General features: G+C 43.6%; 2 protein-coding genes and 2 non-coding genes across 4 annotated transcripts; 1 reads left to right on the plus strand and 3 right to left on the minus strand.

Moving 5' to 3' along the window:
* The first annotated feature begins 1450 nt into the window (after positions 1–1450).
* Positions 1451–6735, plus strand: birc2 (baculoviral IAP repeat containing 2). The gene is made up of 13 exons (XM_072374722.1): positions 1451–1511; positions 2159–3167; positions 3276–3556; positions 3655–3948; positions 4076–4355; positions 4818–4917; positions 5005–5083; positions 5174–5222; positions 5311–5553; positions 5639–5737; positions 6023–6178; positions 6318–6359; positions 6430–6735. Exons 2-13 carry the CDS (start codon positions 3074–3076, stop codon positions 6621–6623), a joined length of 1911 nt encoding a protein of 636 aa, XP_072230823.1. The 5' UTR covers positions 1451–1511; positions 2159–3073; the 3' UTR covers positions 6624–6735.
* Positions 6736–7251: 516 nt separating this feature from the next.
* Positions 7252–9159, minus strand: rpl23a (ribosomal protein L23a). The gene is made up of 5 exons (XM_072375038.1): positions 9075–9159; positions 8228–8408; positions 7853–8029; positions 7531–7600; positions 7252–7312 (listed from the first exon to the last, which is right to left on the minus strand). Exons 1-5 carry the CDS (start codon positions 9142–9144, stop codon positions 7298–7300), a joined length of 513 nt encoding a protein of 170 aa, XP_072231139.1. The 5' UTR covers positions 9145–9159; the 3' UTR covers positions 7252–7297.
* On the minus strand, positions 7386–7453 carry LOC140280790 (small nucleolar RNA SNORD42). The gene has a single exon (XR_011909710.1). It is a non-coding gene; the product is annotated as a small nucleolar RNA SNORD42 (small nucleolar RNA).
* On the minus strand, positions 8111–8183 carry LOC140280791 (small nucleolar RNA Z17). The gene has a single exon (XR_011909711.1). It is a non-coding gene; the product is annotated as a small nucleolar RNA Z17 (small nucleolar RNA).
* Positions 9160–15733: the final 6574 nt, after the last annotated feature.

The raw sequence follows: 15733 nt of genomic DNA on the forward strand, positions 1-15733 counted from the left end.
TAAATTTAGTTTGTTTCCGGTGGATTCAAGTCAAGTGGAAGCAGCGTCTTAAAGAGCACCTGCACCAGCGTTCAACTGAGGGCGTCACAGCAAAGACTCTGAAAACCTACAGAATGTTTGACTTCCAGCCTTTTATTTAAAAGTTCTACTTGTGCTTTTAGTCACAGGCTTGTTTCTGAGCTGGTGACTTTATCTCTGAGGTCACAGATCAGGCGTTACAAGCTAAACACTTATGCCAACTGAACTGATAATGTCGCCTTGAGCAACTTAACCTGAGAACAGGATTATAAAGATTAGACGTCACATCATCAGGATATCCTCAAACTGGACGTTGCATTAACTTTAGCACCGAGAAAAGAAAGTGAAAAGAGAAAGAGAAATTCTTCCATTCAATTGCAAGGTACACTCAAATGTATTTAAATCTGTGCTTTGGTGTTCAGAAGTAAAATGGTTACAATAAATCTCTGATACATCAAATCAGAGAAGTTCATTTCAGATTCGTTTTTCGAGAAATAAATCCACTGTTGGCTTCACTAAAAACCTGTAAACAGCTACAGTTGTACATAGACACACACACACACATATATATATATAAGTATTAAATGTTCTTGTGCAGAATCCCACTCCTTGCTGTGACTGGAACTAAATCTAACCATGGGGGGTCTGACAGTAGTCCTCATAATGAACTCATTACTAAAAGGAAACTCTTAGTGCTGTGCTGGAAAAGACCCACCTTTGAAATGAACATTTTTTGAAGAAGTATAGGTACTTCTCATAAAGAAATGTATGGCGTCAGGTATGCTGACTCATCAGAGGGGGCGTGGCCCCGTGGGAAATCCCATTCATACCATGTCCTCCTCAGCAGCTCAGTCTGCATCTTTCCTGACTTCAACCAGACAGCTGTGTAAGTATCTTCTATTTTTTATTTATTTCACCTCAGTAATTAACACTTTACACTGGCTGACGTTCACAACAGTTTCCTTATAGGAGTGATTGTGTCGGCTCTAGTTCCTCATCTTAAAGCTCTTTATTTATTAGATTATCATCTCATAAGGAAGACATACGCGTTAATAATCAATAATTATTGCTTTGTTAAAACTTTAAACTAACATTAGGTTCTGTTTCATATACACTACCGGTTTGCAGCCTTTTAAACGTGAGTGTTTTATGTTTCAAGTGATTTTACTCAACAAATGACTGACGCTTTGATAACTGAAGTTGCACATTTCTGTGCACAGACGTCTTTATCAAATGATTTATTCAGGATTAATGTCTTAGTTTTAGGTTAAACAAGAATATTGTAGAATAACCCTAGTTGATGGGACTTTTGGAGTGTGGAAACGAGACTAACCACAAAGACTTTTACGGTCTTTCTAAGTAATTCATTGGTAGTTTTCTGTGTTCCATTTTCATTGAAACGAAAACCGGAAGTAGGCGGAGGAGGTGACGTGTGACGTGACGTGTGACGGGTGGCGAGAAGCTTCGGGACTTTCCGAGAGGATTGCGAATCTGTGAGTGAGAGACCTCTGGGTCGTGTCACCGTTGTTGTATTAATCGTGTGATGTTATTCGTCATTGAGAACATGCATTTTTATTTTCCTTTCAGCTGCTGTTCAAATTAATGAAAACGAGTTGAGCAAAGTTCATCAGGGACCTAGCATTAGCAGGTGTTAGCATTAGCTAGCTAATGTCAGCTGAGCATCAAATCGGGGCGTGTATATATATATATAAATATATATATATATATTAGATTAGATAATTCAAGTTGTCACTATTATGTTTGACAGAAGAAAACAGTCTTAGTTTACACCAGTTCTCCCCAAACTTTAAGCATTAAACCGTACAACGTTAGCTAGCCGTTTGTTAGAGTAGAAAACAATGAAAGCGAGCAGTTGAGATGTCTGATAACACAGATGTGAGTTCAGGAAAGTACCATCAGGAAATGTAAAGTTAGTATGTGTTGTATTTAAAGTTCATCGCTCAGAATAGTTAATACAGTTAGAAAATAAAGATAAATATATTGGAGAATAAGCCTGAGCTCTTAGTTAAACTAAAGCAGGAATTAGAGGACTTTTTAAATTCTGCTTTATAAATAAATTGACCGTGTCTGTATTTGTATATGGGGTTATTAATGTCTTGTGTTTTCTTGATGTCCACAGGCTCCACCATCGTAACCCTTTAGTGGGACCTTAATTATCCCAAAAGGAGTTGAAAAAACATTTTTATTGGGTTTTTACAGTTCAATCATGGAGGCTTAAACAACCACAAAAGGGATGTCCAACATGGGGGGAGGGGTTTGAGAGCACATATACCCTGGTCTCTGTGCGTGTGTGAGGCGTTTGTTATGTTAGAAATGTCTTTGCTATATGTAGAAGACAGTGAAATGTGTTCTGACCCTGGGTGATCTGATCCTGGGTTTTCTGATCCTGGGTTTTCTGACCCTGGGTTTTCTGATCCTAGGTGATCTGATCCTGGGTTTTCTGATCCTGGGTTTTCTGATCCTAGGTGATCTGATCCTGGGTTTTCTGACCCTGGGTGATCTGATCCTAGGTGATCTGACCCTGGGTGATCTGACCCTGGGTTTTCTGATCCTGGGTGATCTGACCCTGGGTTTTCTGACCCTGGGTTTTCTGATCCTGGGTTTTCTGACCCTGGGTGATCTGATCCTAGGTGATCTGACCAAAGTGTGATCTCAGATTTATTTTAAAAAGCTCAGCCCTTTCTTCAGTTCGACCCACTCAGACTGTGGAGCAGATGGTGAACGTTCTGTTCTGTCAGGTGAAAGCTTAAGTTCATGTGCAGATGAGGTGATGTCTGATGGGGGTGGGAGGCGAATGCAACACATATTAGTGATTGCTGGACTTTTGATTTCTCTACACAGGAATTTCTCTCTCTTGATTTGAGTCGAAGCTCCTTCCTCTTTGTTCCACATGTCCATTTTTGTACTTTCCATTTCATTGTAAAGGGGCTTTTGAATGTGTTTGTGTGAGAGAATGAGACCTTGGGTTTTCTCAAACCCCTCCCCTTTAAAGGGCATCTCCTTTTTCCTCTAATCACTCTACTACAACCCACAAATGGAAACTCTTATTCAGCTTAAAAACAACCAGTTTTTGATGGGTCTGTGTCGGAATGGGCCACCTCCAGACCTGCAGTATGATAACTCCTCAGGTATCATTTTTTATTCTTTCACTTCTTCACATTTACTGTCATTTATTTACATTTTGTTCTCTAATCCCAAGCTAAAGTGCCACTGATGCTGTTGTCTGTATCCACTAGAGCTCTTCCGCATCTCCACCTTTGCTCGGTTCCCAGCTTCAGTTGTCACGGAGCGAAGTCTGGCGAGGGCGGGTTGGTTCTACACCGGCGTGGGCGACCGTGTTCAGTGCTTCAGGTGTAATGTGACAGCAGAGGGCTGGCAGGCCGGGGACTGTCCAACAGAGAAGCACAGGCAGCTCTCTCCTGCCTGTTCCTTCATCCAGAGCCTCCCATCGACCACAAACCTGCTCTCCTCCTCCCACTCCGCCTTCTCCCCACTCCGCATCGCCCCAGCTATACCAGTAAGATCAAAGGATTTTTCAGACATCTCTATTTAAAGCAGCTATGGCTGCGTTTTTGCACTCAGCAGCTTCTTGATATTTGGCCCTTTCTCCGTTAGCTTTCTGGTCCAGGTCCAGCTGCTCCGATAAGTCAGGGTGAGGAGGCCGCTGGCTACTTAAATATGGGTTTCTCCGCCCCGCCGCCCTCGAGCCCATTGAGCTCTCGTGGTGTAGAGGACATGTCCCACCAGAGGCCGACATGCCACAACCCCAGCATGCGCAGGGAGCAGGACCGTCTGGACTCCTACCATCTATGGACTCTATCCATCATCACCCCAGCAGAGCTCGCCAAGGCGGGTTTCTACTACCTTGGGCAAGGAGACCGAGTGGCCTGCTTCAGCTGCGGGGGACAGGTGCGTATCTATGGTTACAGCTGCTCCTTTGTTTAGCAGAAGAGGATCTGATGCGGGCTTCACACGGAGCCCTCTTCTTAGTTACCGATGAGTGTTGAAGTGAGACGTGACAGAAGTGTGTTTGCAGCTGAGTAACTGGGAGCCCGGTGACAGAGCCGTGTCCGAGCACCAGAGGCATTACCCAAACTGTCGCTTTGTGCGGGGGGACAGAGCTGACAACGTGCCGCTGGCTGGTGCTGCAGCGACTGCATCTTCAGCGGTAACGTCCTCAGGAGCCCCCGCCCTCAGCAGCGTGTCCAACCCCTCCATGCAGCAGAGTGACGAGAGGCTGCTCACCTTTGTTAACTGGCCCTCGCGGATCCCTGTGCGGCCAGAGCAGCTGGCTAAGGCTGGTTTCTACTACGTAGGTACGTTCAGTGTCACAGAGACGTGTTTTCAGTGGTTAAACTGTGCAAAGTTTAAATATAGCTTCAAACTAAAAGATCAGACCAGGAAGTCTGACTAACTTTGCTAATAAAAGCGAATATTCGTTGTTATAAAGCAGCTAAACTGGTGTTAAAATGTTCATTTTGTGATTAAAATGGCTGTGAAATTGGATGTAAATCTGCAGCCTGAAACCGTTTCAGTGCCAGTAAAGGTGGGAGGGGACGGCTCCACAGAACAGATTGTTTTCAGTATCACAAAGCTCTGGAAATTCCTTTTTTTTGTTGTGGACACCTGATTATAAATGTAATCTTATCATATCAAAAGTAGACTATGAGGTTCGTGTTTGAGATGTCGGCAGCAGAGGAAATGAAAGATGAGTGTCTTCATCCCTGGGAAACTCCCCCACTCTGCATGTCACAATAAAAGCTCTGTTTACCCCCCAGGGAGAAACGATGACGTCAAGTGTTTCTGTTGCGATGGAGGCCTCCGATGCTGGGAGTCCGGAGACGATCCGTGGGTCGAGCACGCAAAATGGTTTCCTCGGTAAATGTGTTGTCAGAAGCCCTTTGAGCCACAGTAAATGTAGGCGCTTTCTGACGCTTTCTGACGCTTTCTTCCTGTTCACTGCAGATGTGAATATTTGCTGCAGGAGAAGGGACAGGAGTTCGTTCACCAGATCCAGGCTCGGTTTCCCCGGCTGTTTGAGCAGGTTAACAGACAGAACCGCCCCAGATGTGCGTTCAAAGGTTTGACCGAGAACTCGTTGGTTTAAACTGCGTTTGTCTGTTCTCTCTCACAGCTTTTAACAAACGGAGACAGCAGCTCCAGAGAGTTTGTGGATCCGCCTGGTGAGAATGAAGCCTTAACCTAATACCCTGTTAGCGCTCCTCAGAGATGGAGGCCAAAGCTGACGTGTCTGCGCTGTCTCCCTCTCAGTGGTGCACCTGGGTCCAGGAGAGGAGCGGTCCGAGGACGCCATCATGATGAACACGCCTGTGATCAAGTCCGCCTTAGAGATGGGCTTCGAGCGCAGTCTCGTCAAGCAGACAGTCCAGAGCAAGATCCTGACCAGTGGAGAGAACTACAGAACAGTGCAGGAGCTGGTCTCAGACCTGCTGAGTGCAGAGGACCAGAAAAGGGAGGAGGAGCGAGAAATGCTGGCCGAGGCCATGGCGTCAGGTGGGAGAACCTCCTGTCCGCTCTGCATGTGGCGCAGCTCCGGCGTCACCGAATGACACCTTTTCTGTGTCTTTGTGTGTTTCAGATGGGTTCACGTTTGTGAAGAGACACCAGGCAGCGCTGATCCAGCGTCTGAAGAGCGTTGAGCCGGTGCTGGAGCACCTGAGGGAGCAAAATGTTTTGTGTACGTTCTTCGTTTAAGTCTAACGTGACATTTAAGTGTCTGTTACCACATATTTACAACTCCATTAAAGGACAAATACCCAAGTCCTGCTGGATCTGATTTATCTGCAGGGACTTCATACAGAACCGAGTCTCAGTTAATGAGCCGGATCAGTTCTGTCCTCGAGCTTGGATAATTGTGTCGGATTCGTCGTGTTGTAAGAAGTTTAGCGGGCAGAGATGAGACTGGCGGGGGACATTCTGTGGAATAATCTCTTGGATTTAACGGTTTGGTGTTGACTTGCAGCGGCTGAGGAGTACAGCGGCCTCCTGGCTCAAACATCCGCCCAGCAGCAAACCGCCAGACTGATCGAGCTGGTCCTCACGAAGGGGAACGCTGCCGCTGAGGTGTTCCGCAACTGGATCCAGAAAAACGACGTGCACCTGCTCAGAGATCTCATGGGTATGCTGCTTCTCAGCCAATCACACTCAGCTCTGCACATTTAGATCCACTTCCACACAAACTGTTCACTTTGACATCATCCGACTCGTGTCCAGCTGAACAGTCTGAGCTCACGACACGTTGTCTTTCTCACTTTCAGCTCAATCAAACGAAGCTTCGTCACCAAGCCAGGATCTCTCAGGTATGAAGGACACTTTGTTTACCAGCATTAGAAATAATCCACAACTCTAAAACGTCCCTTTAATCCACAGACCTCCCGATGGAGGAGCAGCTGCGGCGCCTGCAGGAGGAGCGAACCTGCAAGGTGTGCATGGACAAGGAAGTCAACATCGTCTTCATCCCATGTGGACACCTGGTGGTGTGCAAAGAGTGTGCGCCGTCACTCAGAAAGTGTCCCATCTGCAGAGGCCTGGTCAAAGGCACAGTTCGGACCTTCCTCTCATAGTTTTTATTTATAGAGAAGTTTGACTTTATCATAACCAGCAGGAGCGTCCAGGTGGTACTAACACAATAATCCAGTCAGTAAATGTGTGTATTTCTATCATGTGTGAATAATAAAATCACTGCTCAGTGCAATAATCACTCAACATGTGAATTTTATTATTATTATTATAAGTGTATTATAAGACGGATGTTTAACCTTTTTTTTCTGCAGTAAACTGTTAAGACTTTCTGAAACACGGTTAAAGTCGTCACCACAGACAGGATTAATAATCCTCATGTTCAGTCATAAAATCAGGCCCACAGTTTATACTCAAACTTGTTCATTAGAGAATTACAAAGAGGAGCGAACTCCAGCATAATCTCCTTTTCCATCACTTCCATCCAGTGTCTAACTCCTGGTTTAGGTGTTTCTGGGTGGAAAGTTCCTTACAATCTGATCAAAAAGGTTGGCTCCCGTTTCTTCTCTTCACTGCATTTTGCTTTAAGTCTCCTCAGTTCATTTCTTTTCCACCCCCCCAGCTTTACTCTCAGCCAGGTGCAACAGCTCAAACACAGATGTGACCATTTCCCTGCATTTTCTGACGCTTCTTCAGAAACACGAAAGTGTGACAATAACTCAAACAACAGAATCAGTTTGTACAAATATTTATTCTTCCACGAGTCTCTTCAGCCAGTTTAGATGATGCCAATCTGCAAAAAAAAGGACATAAATTACACTGCATGAAGCCACCTGCAGCGTGAACACATCTGCAGCGGCGCCGTCGGGCATCAGTGGTTCCTTTGAATGCATCACAGACAATCAGAGCATTTTAAAGTTTACATCACGTGCACAGAGCTGAAAAACAGCCGGCGAGTTGTTCTGACAGCTTCAGAAAAGCCTCGGTTTACTCCACTGAACCAGAGCTCACCTTGTTTGCAACATCCAACGCGTCGTAATCTGGTGCGAGACGAACGTACGCCTTCTTCTCACCGTCTGGCCTGAGTGGGACAAGAAAGGAAGGAAAACCGTGAGCCAAATTCATTCCACACTCAGAGGGTTTCAGATCACACCTTCTAATAAATAACTAATCCATTTATTTGAATTATTCCCAACATTCAGTCCAGACTCTCCACCGTAGAAAACTGATGACCAATCATCATCTTTCTGACTCATCCGACATTAAAAGGACTGTAAGAAAGTTCCGTGACAACTCCAGCAATCCCATAAGTTAAGCCTAAGTTAAGACCTACCTGATGAGTGTGTTGACTTTGGCGACGTCAATATCGTAGAGCTTCTTGACAGCGTGTTTGATCTGGTGTTTGTTTGCCTTGACGTCCACGATGAACACAAGTGTGTTGTTATCTTCAATCTTCTTCATTGCAGACTCCGTCGTCAGGGGGAACTTGATGATGGCATAATGATCCAACCTACAGAAAAGACCCCATTTAGATCAACACTGAAAGGTTCAATCGTTTGGTTTCAAACAAAGGCGGTAAAACTGAATCACGGGTGCATCAGTAGGTTATAAAGCTGGAATCATGCTCATTCATACTTTGATCGCTTATTACCATCATGTGCACCAGGTTTGAGCCTCTTTAAGCTTCAGACATGTGGTAATAACTTACTTGTTCCTGCGAGGAGCACTCTTGCGAGGATACTTGGGCTGCCTGCGAAGACGAAGGGTCTTAGGACGGCGGAAGGTGGGAGAAGTCCTGATTTTCTTCTTCCTCTGGCTGTGTACACCTTTGAGCACAGCCTTTTTGGCCTTCAGGGCCTTTGACTTGGCCTCAGTCTTGGCAGGGACAACTATAAAAAATAAAAACACTTATTAGACAGCCTGACAATCACAATTTATTTGTGTGAAGAGCTGACATCTCAAACTTTATGAGAAGGCCTTGAACCTATTCACAGGTAATTCATACTTGTTTTTAACCCAAACACTTCGATTGCAGATTAAATGTAAAGATGACAAAGTAGTGAACGGGAACATTGCTTCTTGCGGTCATTATGTGTAGTCTTCCAAAAGGAATTTATTTTCCAGCGACCCACACTGCTTCCTCCCTTTCAGAACCACATCTGCCAACTACTCGTTGCTGCTAAAATGCTCACAGGCAGCTAATCTACATACAATACTTAGTAACAACTAAAACTAACAAGTAATATAACCATCAATGCCCTCGTTACCGGCACCAAACCATGTAAGAAGGAATAATAACAGAGAAAGATGTGAGAACACCACGTTTCGTCAGCAACATCAGCGCTCACACGTTAGCTTAGCTTAGCTAGCATCGCAGTACACACATGCCGGAGTCTTCGTTATCCACATATATATATAAACTACGTGCAGTACCTCAATATCTTTCACAGCAATGTCGACTAGACCTTCCACATCAAGTCTCTGTGGTCACTATTAGACACGGTATCTGTTTAAAATGGACAATATATTCATTCAAAATGATTAGATTGACGAACCTTCCTTCTTCACCTTCGGTGCCATGTTGAGAAAGGAAGACTTAACGGGGTTTCCTGCAGTATAATGCATGGGCGAGATCTCAAAACCGTATCGCGATAGCTGACACAGCAGCAACCACTGCGCATGGGCAATGCGCATGCGGGTTACTGATTGATTTGATTTAATCTTTTTTTAAATACCGTCCAGATATACCCGAATTATGAATTATTATTCTAAGTCAAGCGAGACCCCTATGGGATCAAATACGGGTCAGAAAGATTTTGCACTCGTACAATGATGTTCACATGTGGAACAAAGTTTTGGAGTTATATAAATATTTTGAGCACGTGAAACTAAATCCGACGGACACACAAATTTCCCACCTTCAAATGCGACCTCCGAGTTACAAGTTTGCAAAACTCAAGTTACAAATAAGAATTTTGGCCCCATAGACATATGTCTGTGTTTGGCCCCGTTTTGACGCCTGAGTGAAAAGCCAATCACACCACGGTACAGGCTCAGCTTCATCTCTTCTTAAATGCAGAATGAAAAACAAACTGCTCCTGGAAACTGAGCCGCCAACTAAAATGAGCTTAAAGGTTTCAGTATGGGCCGATTTGTTCTATGTTACAAATGTTATTGCCTAAAACCTGAACTACTTTCAATAAATCAGTTCAGAGAAATAGAAATTGTGCGTATTTTACAGGTTCTAGTCTTCAGTGGGTGGAAAATATCCCCTTCAGCAGCTAATGTGATGAAATGAAAGCTGACGGCTTGGAGAACTGTGAGGGAGGACCAACTAAAGGCCACTTTGGTGGTGGAAATCTACATTTTTACACAGGGAGTGAATCTCTAAGGTTTGTTATGGTGTTTAGGCTCATTTATTTCATTGTAAAAATAAAGTACACGTCCCTAAAATCATATTATAGCAACAAGATGAGTTATTTTCTCATGTTTTCTTCAGATTTAAAGCGTGTAGACCGTGGATCAGAACTAATAACAGTTGTGTTGTAGGAAGCCACTGTTGGTCCGTTTCTCTGTGAAATAGACATACTGGGTTATCCATGTTGCCCAGGAGGTAGATGCAGGGCTCTAATGGGTGCCAGGTGGGCCTTTTGTGTGTTTCCTCCTTCATTTCCTGAACCCCTTTGAGCGATCACCAGTACTCACTCAGGTGGGCACACCTGGATTTTCTCATGGGGGATTTGCCCTTTTTACACGTGTATTTTCAGCCTTATTTGATGAGCTAAATACAGAAACAAAAACAGATTCGGGTCCTTTCCCAATTCCCCCCTTTGCCCCTTTTCTTTTGGGGATCAAGCCTTTAAAACTGGAGCTTTGGGAGCTATTTGGGTGGCTCGATGGCCACTGCTCCTTGATTCCTAAACTAAAAGGTGCAGCTTACCTCTGCAGATCAGAGAGATGGAGCCAAAAACTCGGACTTTTCCCTTCCCTGTGGTTTCTCCAGGGACAACTTGCCCTTTTTAAATGGGGATACAGAGGTTGTGGTCACCCAAATGGTTTCCACTGTTTAAAGCCTGTTTGATTGCCTCTCATGGGGCGCCTTAACCCTGAGGAACAGGAGGAAAAGGCCGAGGCAGCTCAGGACAGGAAGTGGGATCTGGAATAAATAAAGTCTCTCAGAATCAGATGCCTTTTGGTGTCTTGTATGAATGAATGTAAACAATTTACATCCTTCTGTTACTGGGTTTATTCACATCTAATGCTGAAACAAGGCCATGTTTGGACTACTTTCCCCTGGCTTTTATTTTTTCCTTGTTATCCGTTTTTTCAGTTTAATGTCGCCACTTTCACGACAGACGGCAGATTAAAAAAATGTCTTCGGAGAAGGCGAGCTGTCCTTGTGGATCTGAGCGTATCTGGAGGCAGGAAAAGGAAAACTAGATTCAAGATTCATGTCTTCTACATAATAACTCCGAGTAAAAACAAAGAAATGAAATATGTGAACTGGGAATATCTTATATACAAAAAAATAGTTAATTTCTGAAGAAAAGTACGCTATTATATACATAAATATAGGATAAAAAAAGGCGCTTACAATTATTTCAGAGGCTTTTATTTGTATGTCCTTACCGGAAGTAGTACCTAATGGCGTAGCTGCGAGCTTGACAACCTCTTGGCATTTGACTCTATACTTCCCTCTAGTGGTCATAAACTGTAACTGCACCCTCAAAATCAGTATGAACGTTGAAATGTGGGAAATCTTTATAAAATGAGGTTTTATGATAGAAAAGAGCAGTTACATTAATATTAACAGTTTTACCAGAGCTTACGTTTCTTATCATTAATCAGATAGATAGATAGACAGATAGATAGATAGATCACACATGATGAAATAAAGTTTGAAACGTAACAGCTGGAAGCTTCAGGGATCTGCCTCTTTATGAATGAGTCCATCAGCAGCTGTTGATGAACATCTGGAACGTTTCTTCTCCAGAAGCAGCTGAGCTGAGCGCTCACAGCTCCAGCTGTTAGAGGTCAGCTTGAGAAGGCAGAGGGACCGAGTTCAAGCCTTTACCAGGTTCCAGCTCTGTCTTTGAGTGTTGAACCAACAACTCAAAGGAAGAGATAAAAGCTTAACGCACAATTCCAGTCAAAGCAACAACTGCTTTTTGTATTAAACTATTCAAATGAGTCTGAACTAGTTTTCCTGAGACAGAAACTGACTGATTCCAGACCTCTGAAGGTCAGCAGCCCAGGATGATGGGATGCTGCCTGGAGTTGGACTCATCAGTCTCTGGTTTAATGGCTCAAACTGTTACTGAGCAGCTTTTAGTTTGTGAAGATGAGGGATCAAAGCTCTTAAAGGAAGAAACTCTGCAGCTCAGCATCCGAACAGAAGGATGGAAGCAGCTCAGAAAGGAGGCTGAAGCTGTGGTTTGGTGGTTCAGGTGGATATGGAGCAGCTTCTGGAAGCAGAGGGAGGGGGTTCAACTCCTGGGGATGGCTTTTAGAAAAGGAGGCAGGTTGTTCAGCTCAGAGTCGGCTGGGCTTTTGGAAGCCAAAATAAAAAGAGAAACTTTAGGATTCAACCTTTCAGTGAGGAGCTGAACAGCTCAGGCTGTTGGGTGAAAGCTTTGAGCCTCTGAGACGTGGAAACTATGATCTCAGGACTTTTAAAGTTCAGCAAAGATGCTCAGAAAGAGCAGCTCAGCATGATGGGATGCTGCCTGGAGTTGGACTCATCATGGGTTCAATTCCCTCAGACGGTCTGTGGACTTCCAGCTTTCATTCTTTAAGGAAACTAATCATCATTTCTTTCAGGGACAGAGGCCAACAATCACAGTAAGGTTTGTGTGATGCTGCTGAAGGGCAGATAGCTCAGACTGATAAAACAGGAGCTGCTGTTTGGGAGAGTTTAGGATCAAAGCCCACAGCTGCAAAGATGGACTTCAACTTTGGAGGCTCTGAGAATTTTACAGTCCAACAGCTGGAATGAAAACTTAAAAGTGCTCCCAGAACATCTCCACAGCCGAGAGGAGTCGTGGCGTGATGGAGATGTTGGTGACCATCAGCTGCCGGTGGAGGAGACCCTGGTTCGAGTCCTGCCTGTGGAAGTGTGGAGCTGTTGGAGAAGAAGATGGCAGTGAAGAGGAGGATGGAAAGGGGGCCGAGGGGCCCCCGAGGTTCCCAGAGGTAGAAGCAGGGGGTTATGTTAAAACTTTCCTGATAGCAACGTATTTTTTTTTATTATTAACTTTATATTTATTATTATATAACACCATACCTATAAACTGCTATACTTTTACTATACAGTCTACTATTATCAGTACTGTAATAGTGTATAGTAAAAGTATAGCAGTTTATAGGTATGGTGTTATATAAAGTTAATAATAAATATAAAGTTAATAATAATAATAAAAAATGTTAACATAACCCCCTGCTTCTACCTCTGGGAACCTCGGGGGCCCCTCGGCCCCCTTTCCGTCCTCCTCTTCACCGCCATCTTCTTCTCCAACAGCTCCACACTTCCACAGGCAGGACTCGAACCAGGGTCTCCTCCACTGCAGCTGATGGTCACCAACATCTCCATCACGCCACGACTCCTCTCGGCGTGTGGAGATGTTCCGGGAGCACTTTTAACTTTTCATTCCAGCTGTTGGACTGTAAAATTCTCAGAGCCTCCAAAGTTGAAGTCCATCTTTGCAGCTGTGGGCTTTGATCCTAAACTCTCCCAAACAGCAGCTCCTGTTTTATCAGTCTGAGCTATCTGCCCTTCAGCAGCATCACACAAACCTTACTGTGATTGTTGGCCTCTGTCCCTGAAAGAAATGATGATTAGTTTCCTTAAAGAATGAAAGCTGGAAGTCCACAGACCATAGGAGGGAATTGAACCCATGATGAGTCCAACTCCAGGCAGCATCCCATCATCCTGAGCTGCTCTTTCTGAGCATCTTTGCTGAACTTTAAAGGTCCTGAGATCATAGTTTCCACGTCTCAGAGGCTCAAAGCTTTCACCCAACAGCCTGAGCTGTTCAGCTCCTCACTGAAAGGTTGAATCCTAAAGTTTCTCTTTTTATTTTGGCTTCCAAAAGCCCAGCCGACTCTGAGCTGAACAACCTGCCTCCTTCTATAAAAGCCATCCCCAGGAGTTGAACCCCCCCCTCTGCTTCCAGAAGCTGCTCCATATCCGCCTGAACCACCAAACCACAGCTTCAGCCTCCTTTCTGAGCTGCTTCCATCCTTCTGTTCGGATGCTGAGCTGCAGAGTTTCTTCCTTTAAGAGCTTTGATCCCTCGTCTTCACAAACTAAAAGCTGCTCAGTAACAGTTTGAGCCATTAAATCAGAGACTTTCCACCTTAAAGCTGTTTCACTCTTTCCTTCGGCCTCTAAAAGCTGAAGACATTTAAACTCTTTAAGCTCACAGGACTTGAACACATGAGCTCCAAGTCCCAAAGCAGTTTATTGAGCCTCTGAGTTACGGCTCTGCTGGTTTGTGCTGCTTTTTTGGCACTTTTTACCTGAAACTGACGACCACAGACTCTATATTTTAGTGTTCCAACATGTTTCCTGTGAAGCAGCTTTGCTCATGGACTGTCTTTGGTTAGTTCAGCTGCTTGGTGTTGGGTTGGGACTGTTCTGTCTCCTGCTCTGTATCCAGATGAAGTCTCTGACTTGTTGGTTTTAAAGTTTGAAGACTGAGAAAAATTGAGAGGAACCTGGAAAAGACTTGAACTCATTCCCTCTGCCTTCCCAGCTGATATCTAACAGCCAGAGCTGTTCTTCCTGACAGAAGTTTGGTCTTTCTTGAAGCTTTTGTCTCTCTTTTTTTAAATTTTGGCCTTCAAAAATGGAACCTGGTCTCTGAAACTTCCCAAACTGATCTCCAGCAGCTTGTGCAACATGACCACACAGCTGAGGTGCTGTTGTGAAGCACTAAAGAGTTGTTGAAGCAAACAGGTGAACTTCTTTCTGAGAGCATTTCATTTATGTTTTGTTCTCTGATGTTTGCAGCAAATAAGTGTAATTTAACTGAAGTTCAACGGCAGACAGACAGGATTTAACCCTTGCATAGTATTAGTAATCTTTCATTCTTGGTGGCTTTGACAAAATTACAGGAGCTCTCAGTCATAACGACTCTGCTTTTCCTTTCCTAAAATATCTGCACCTTGTGAAGAGTTGAACCCAAAAACTCTGCAACACCAAGATTCTTTCTGCCATCCTGAACTATCTGGTCTGAGAGGATTTGGCTCTTTACTTTGAGAGTTAAGCATCAAAATGTTTCAGTCACCAAATCTTCAAACAGCTGACAGCTCCAACAGCTGAGCAAACACTCTTTCTTAAATCCTGTGTCTGTCTGCCGCTGAACTTCAGTTAAATTACACTTATTTGCTGCAAACATCATGAATGAAAGTTTCACCGAGAAATGTCTGATATTTTCTTTTATTCTGCATTTCTAAATGTCACCGTTTAAAAGCTGACTCGTGACTTCTGTCACACATGATGAAATAAAGTCCTCAGCGTATTCAGTCTTTATACTGTGAACAGGGCGTTTCTGCCCTCTAGTGGCCACAAATGGTATCTAATGAAAAGGTAAAGCTGGAGATATTACAAATGACTGGCAACGTCCGGTGGTACCTTTCACAATAAAATGCTATTAACAGACGTAATATAAAGCTATTTTATCTGATAACAGCGGAGACTTGTTTTAATTACCAGTGACTGAATGTAAATTCGTGGGTGGACTATTTTGTGTGAAAGGGGTAGGTTTTTTTTCTTCAAGTGTAAACCAAGCTACAGTTAACGCTAGCTAGTTAACATAATAATAATAATAATAACTCCGAGTAAAAACAAAGCAACCAACATAAAGTATGTGAACTGGGAATATCTTATATACAAAAATAGTTAATTTCTGAAGAAAAGTACGTTATTATGTATATAAATATGGGATAAAAAAAGCACTAACAATTATTTCAGAGGCTTTTATTTTTATGTCCTTACAGGAAGTAATACCTAATGGCGTAGCTGTGAGCTTGACAACCTTTATTGCATTTGACTCTATACTTCCCTCTAGTGGTCATAAACTGTAACTGCACCCTCAAAATCAGTATGAACGTTGAAATGTGGGAAATCTTTATAAAATGAGGTTTTATGATAGAAAAGAGCAGTTACATTAATATTTTAACAACACTGTCATATATAGATAAGATTAAGAAT

The sequence above is a fragment of the Leuresthes tenuis genome, unplaced genomic scaffold, assembly GCF_036924035.1.
Source record: "Leuresthes tenuis unplaced genomic scaffold, fLeuTen1.0.hap1 SCAF_21, whole genome shotgun sequence".
NCBI lineage: Eukaryota > Metazoa > Chordata > Actinopteri > Atheriniformes > Atherinopsidae > Leuresthes > Leuresthes tenuis.

What these genes read in the sequence shown, in the direction of transcription:
- birc2 (XM_072374722.1), top strand. Translation starts at nt 3,074, where the DNA reads ATGGAAACTCTTATTCAGCTTAAAAACAACCAGTTTTTGATGGGTCTG. An exon ending in GCATCGCCCCAGCTATACCA is followed by an intron (nt 3,557 to 3,654) that starts GTAAGATCAAAG and finishes TTTCTCCGTTAG; the next exon opens with CTTTCTGGTCCAGGTCCAGC. An exon ending in TTCCCCGGCTGTTTGAGCAG is followed by an intron (nt 5,084 to 5,173) that starts GTTAACAGACAG and finishes TCTCTCTCACAG; the next exon opens with CTTTTAACAAACGGAGACAG.
- rpl23a (XM_072375038.1), bottom strand. Translation starts at nt 9,144, where the DNA reads ATGCATTATACTGCAGGAAACCCCGTTAAGTCTTCCTTTCTCAACATG. An exon ending in AGTGCTCCTCGCAGGAACAA is followed by an intron (nt 8,030 to 8,227) that starts GTAAGTTATTAC and finishes TCTTTTCTGTAG; the next exon opens with GTTGGATCATTATGCCATCA. An exon ending in AAAGTCAACACACTCATCAG is followed by an intron (nt 7,601 to 7,852) that starts GTAGGTCTTAAC and finishes TGTCCCACTCAG; the next exon opens with GCCAGACGGTGAGAAGAAGG.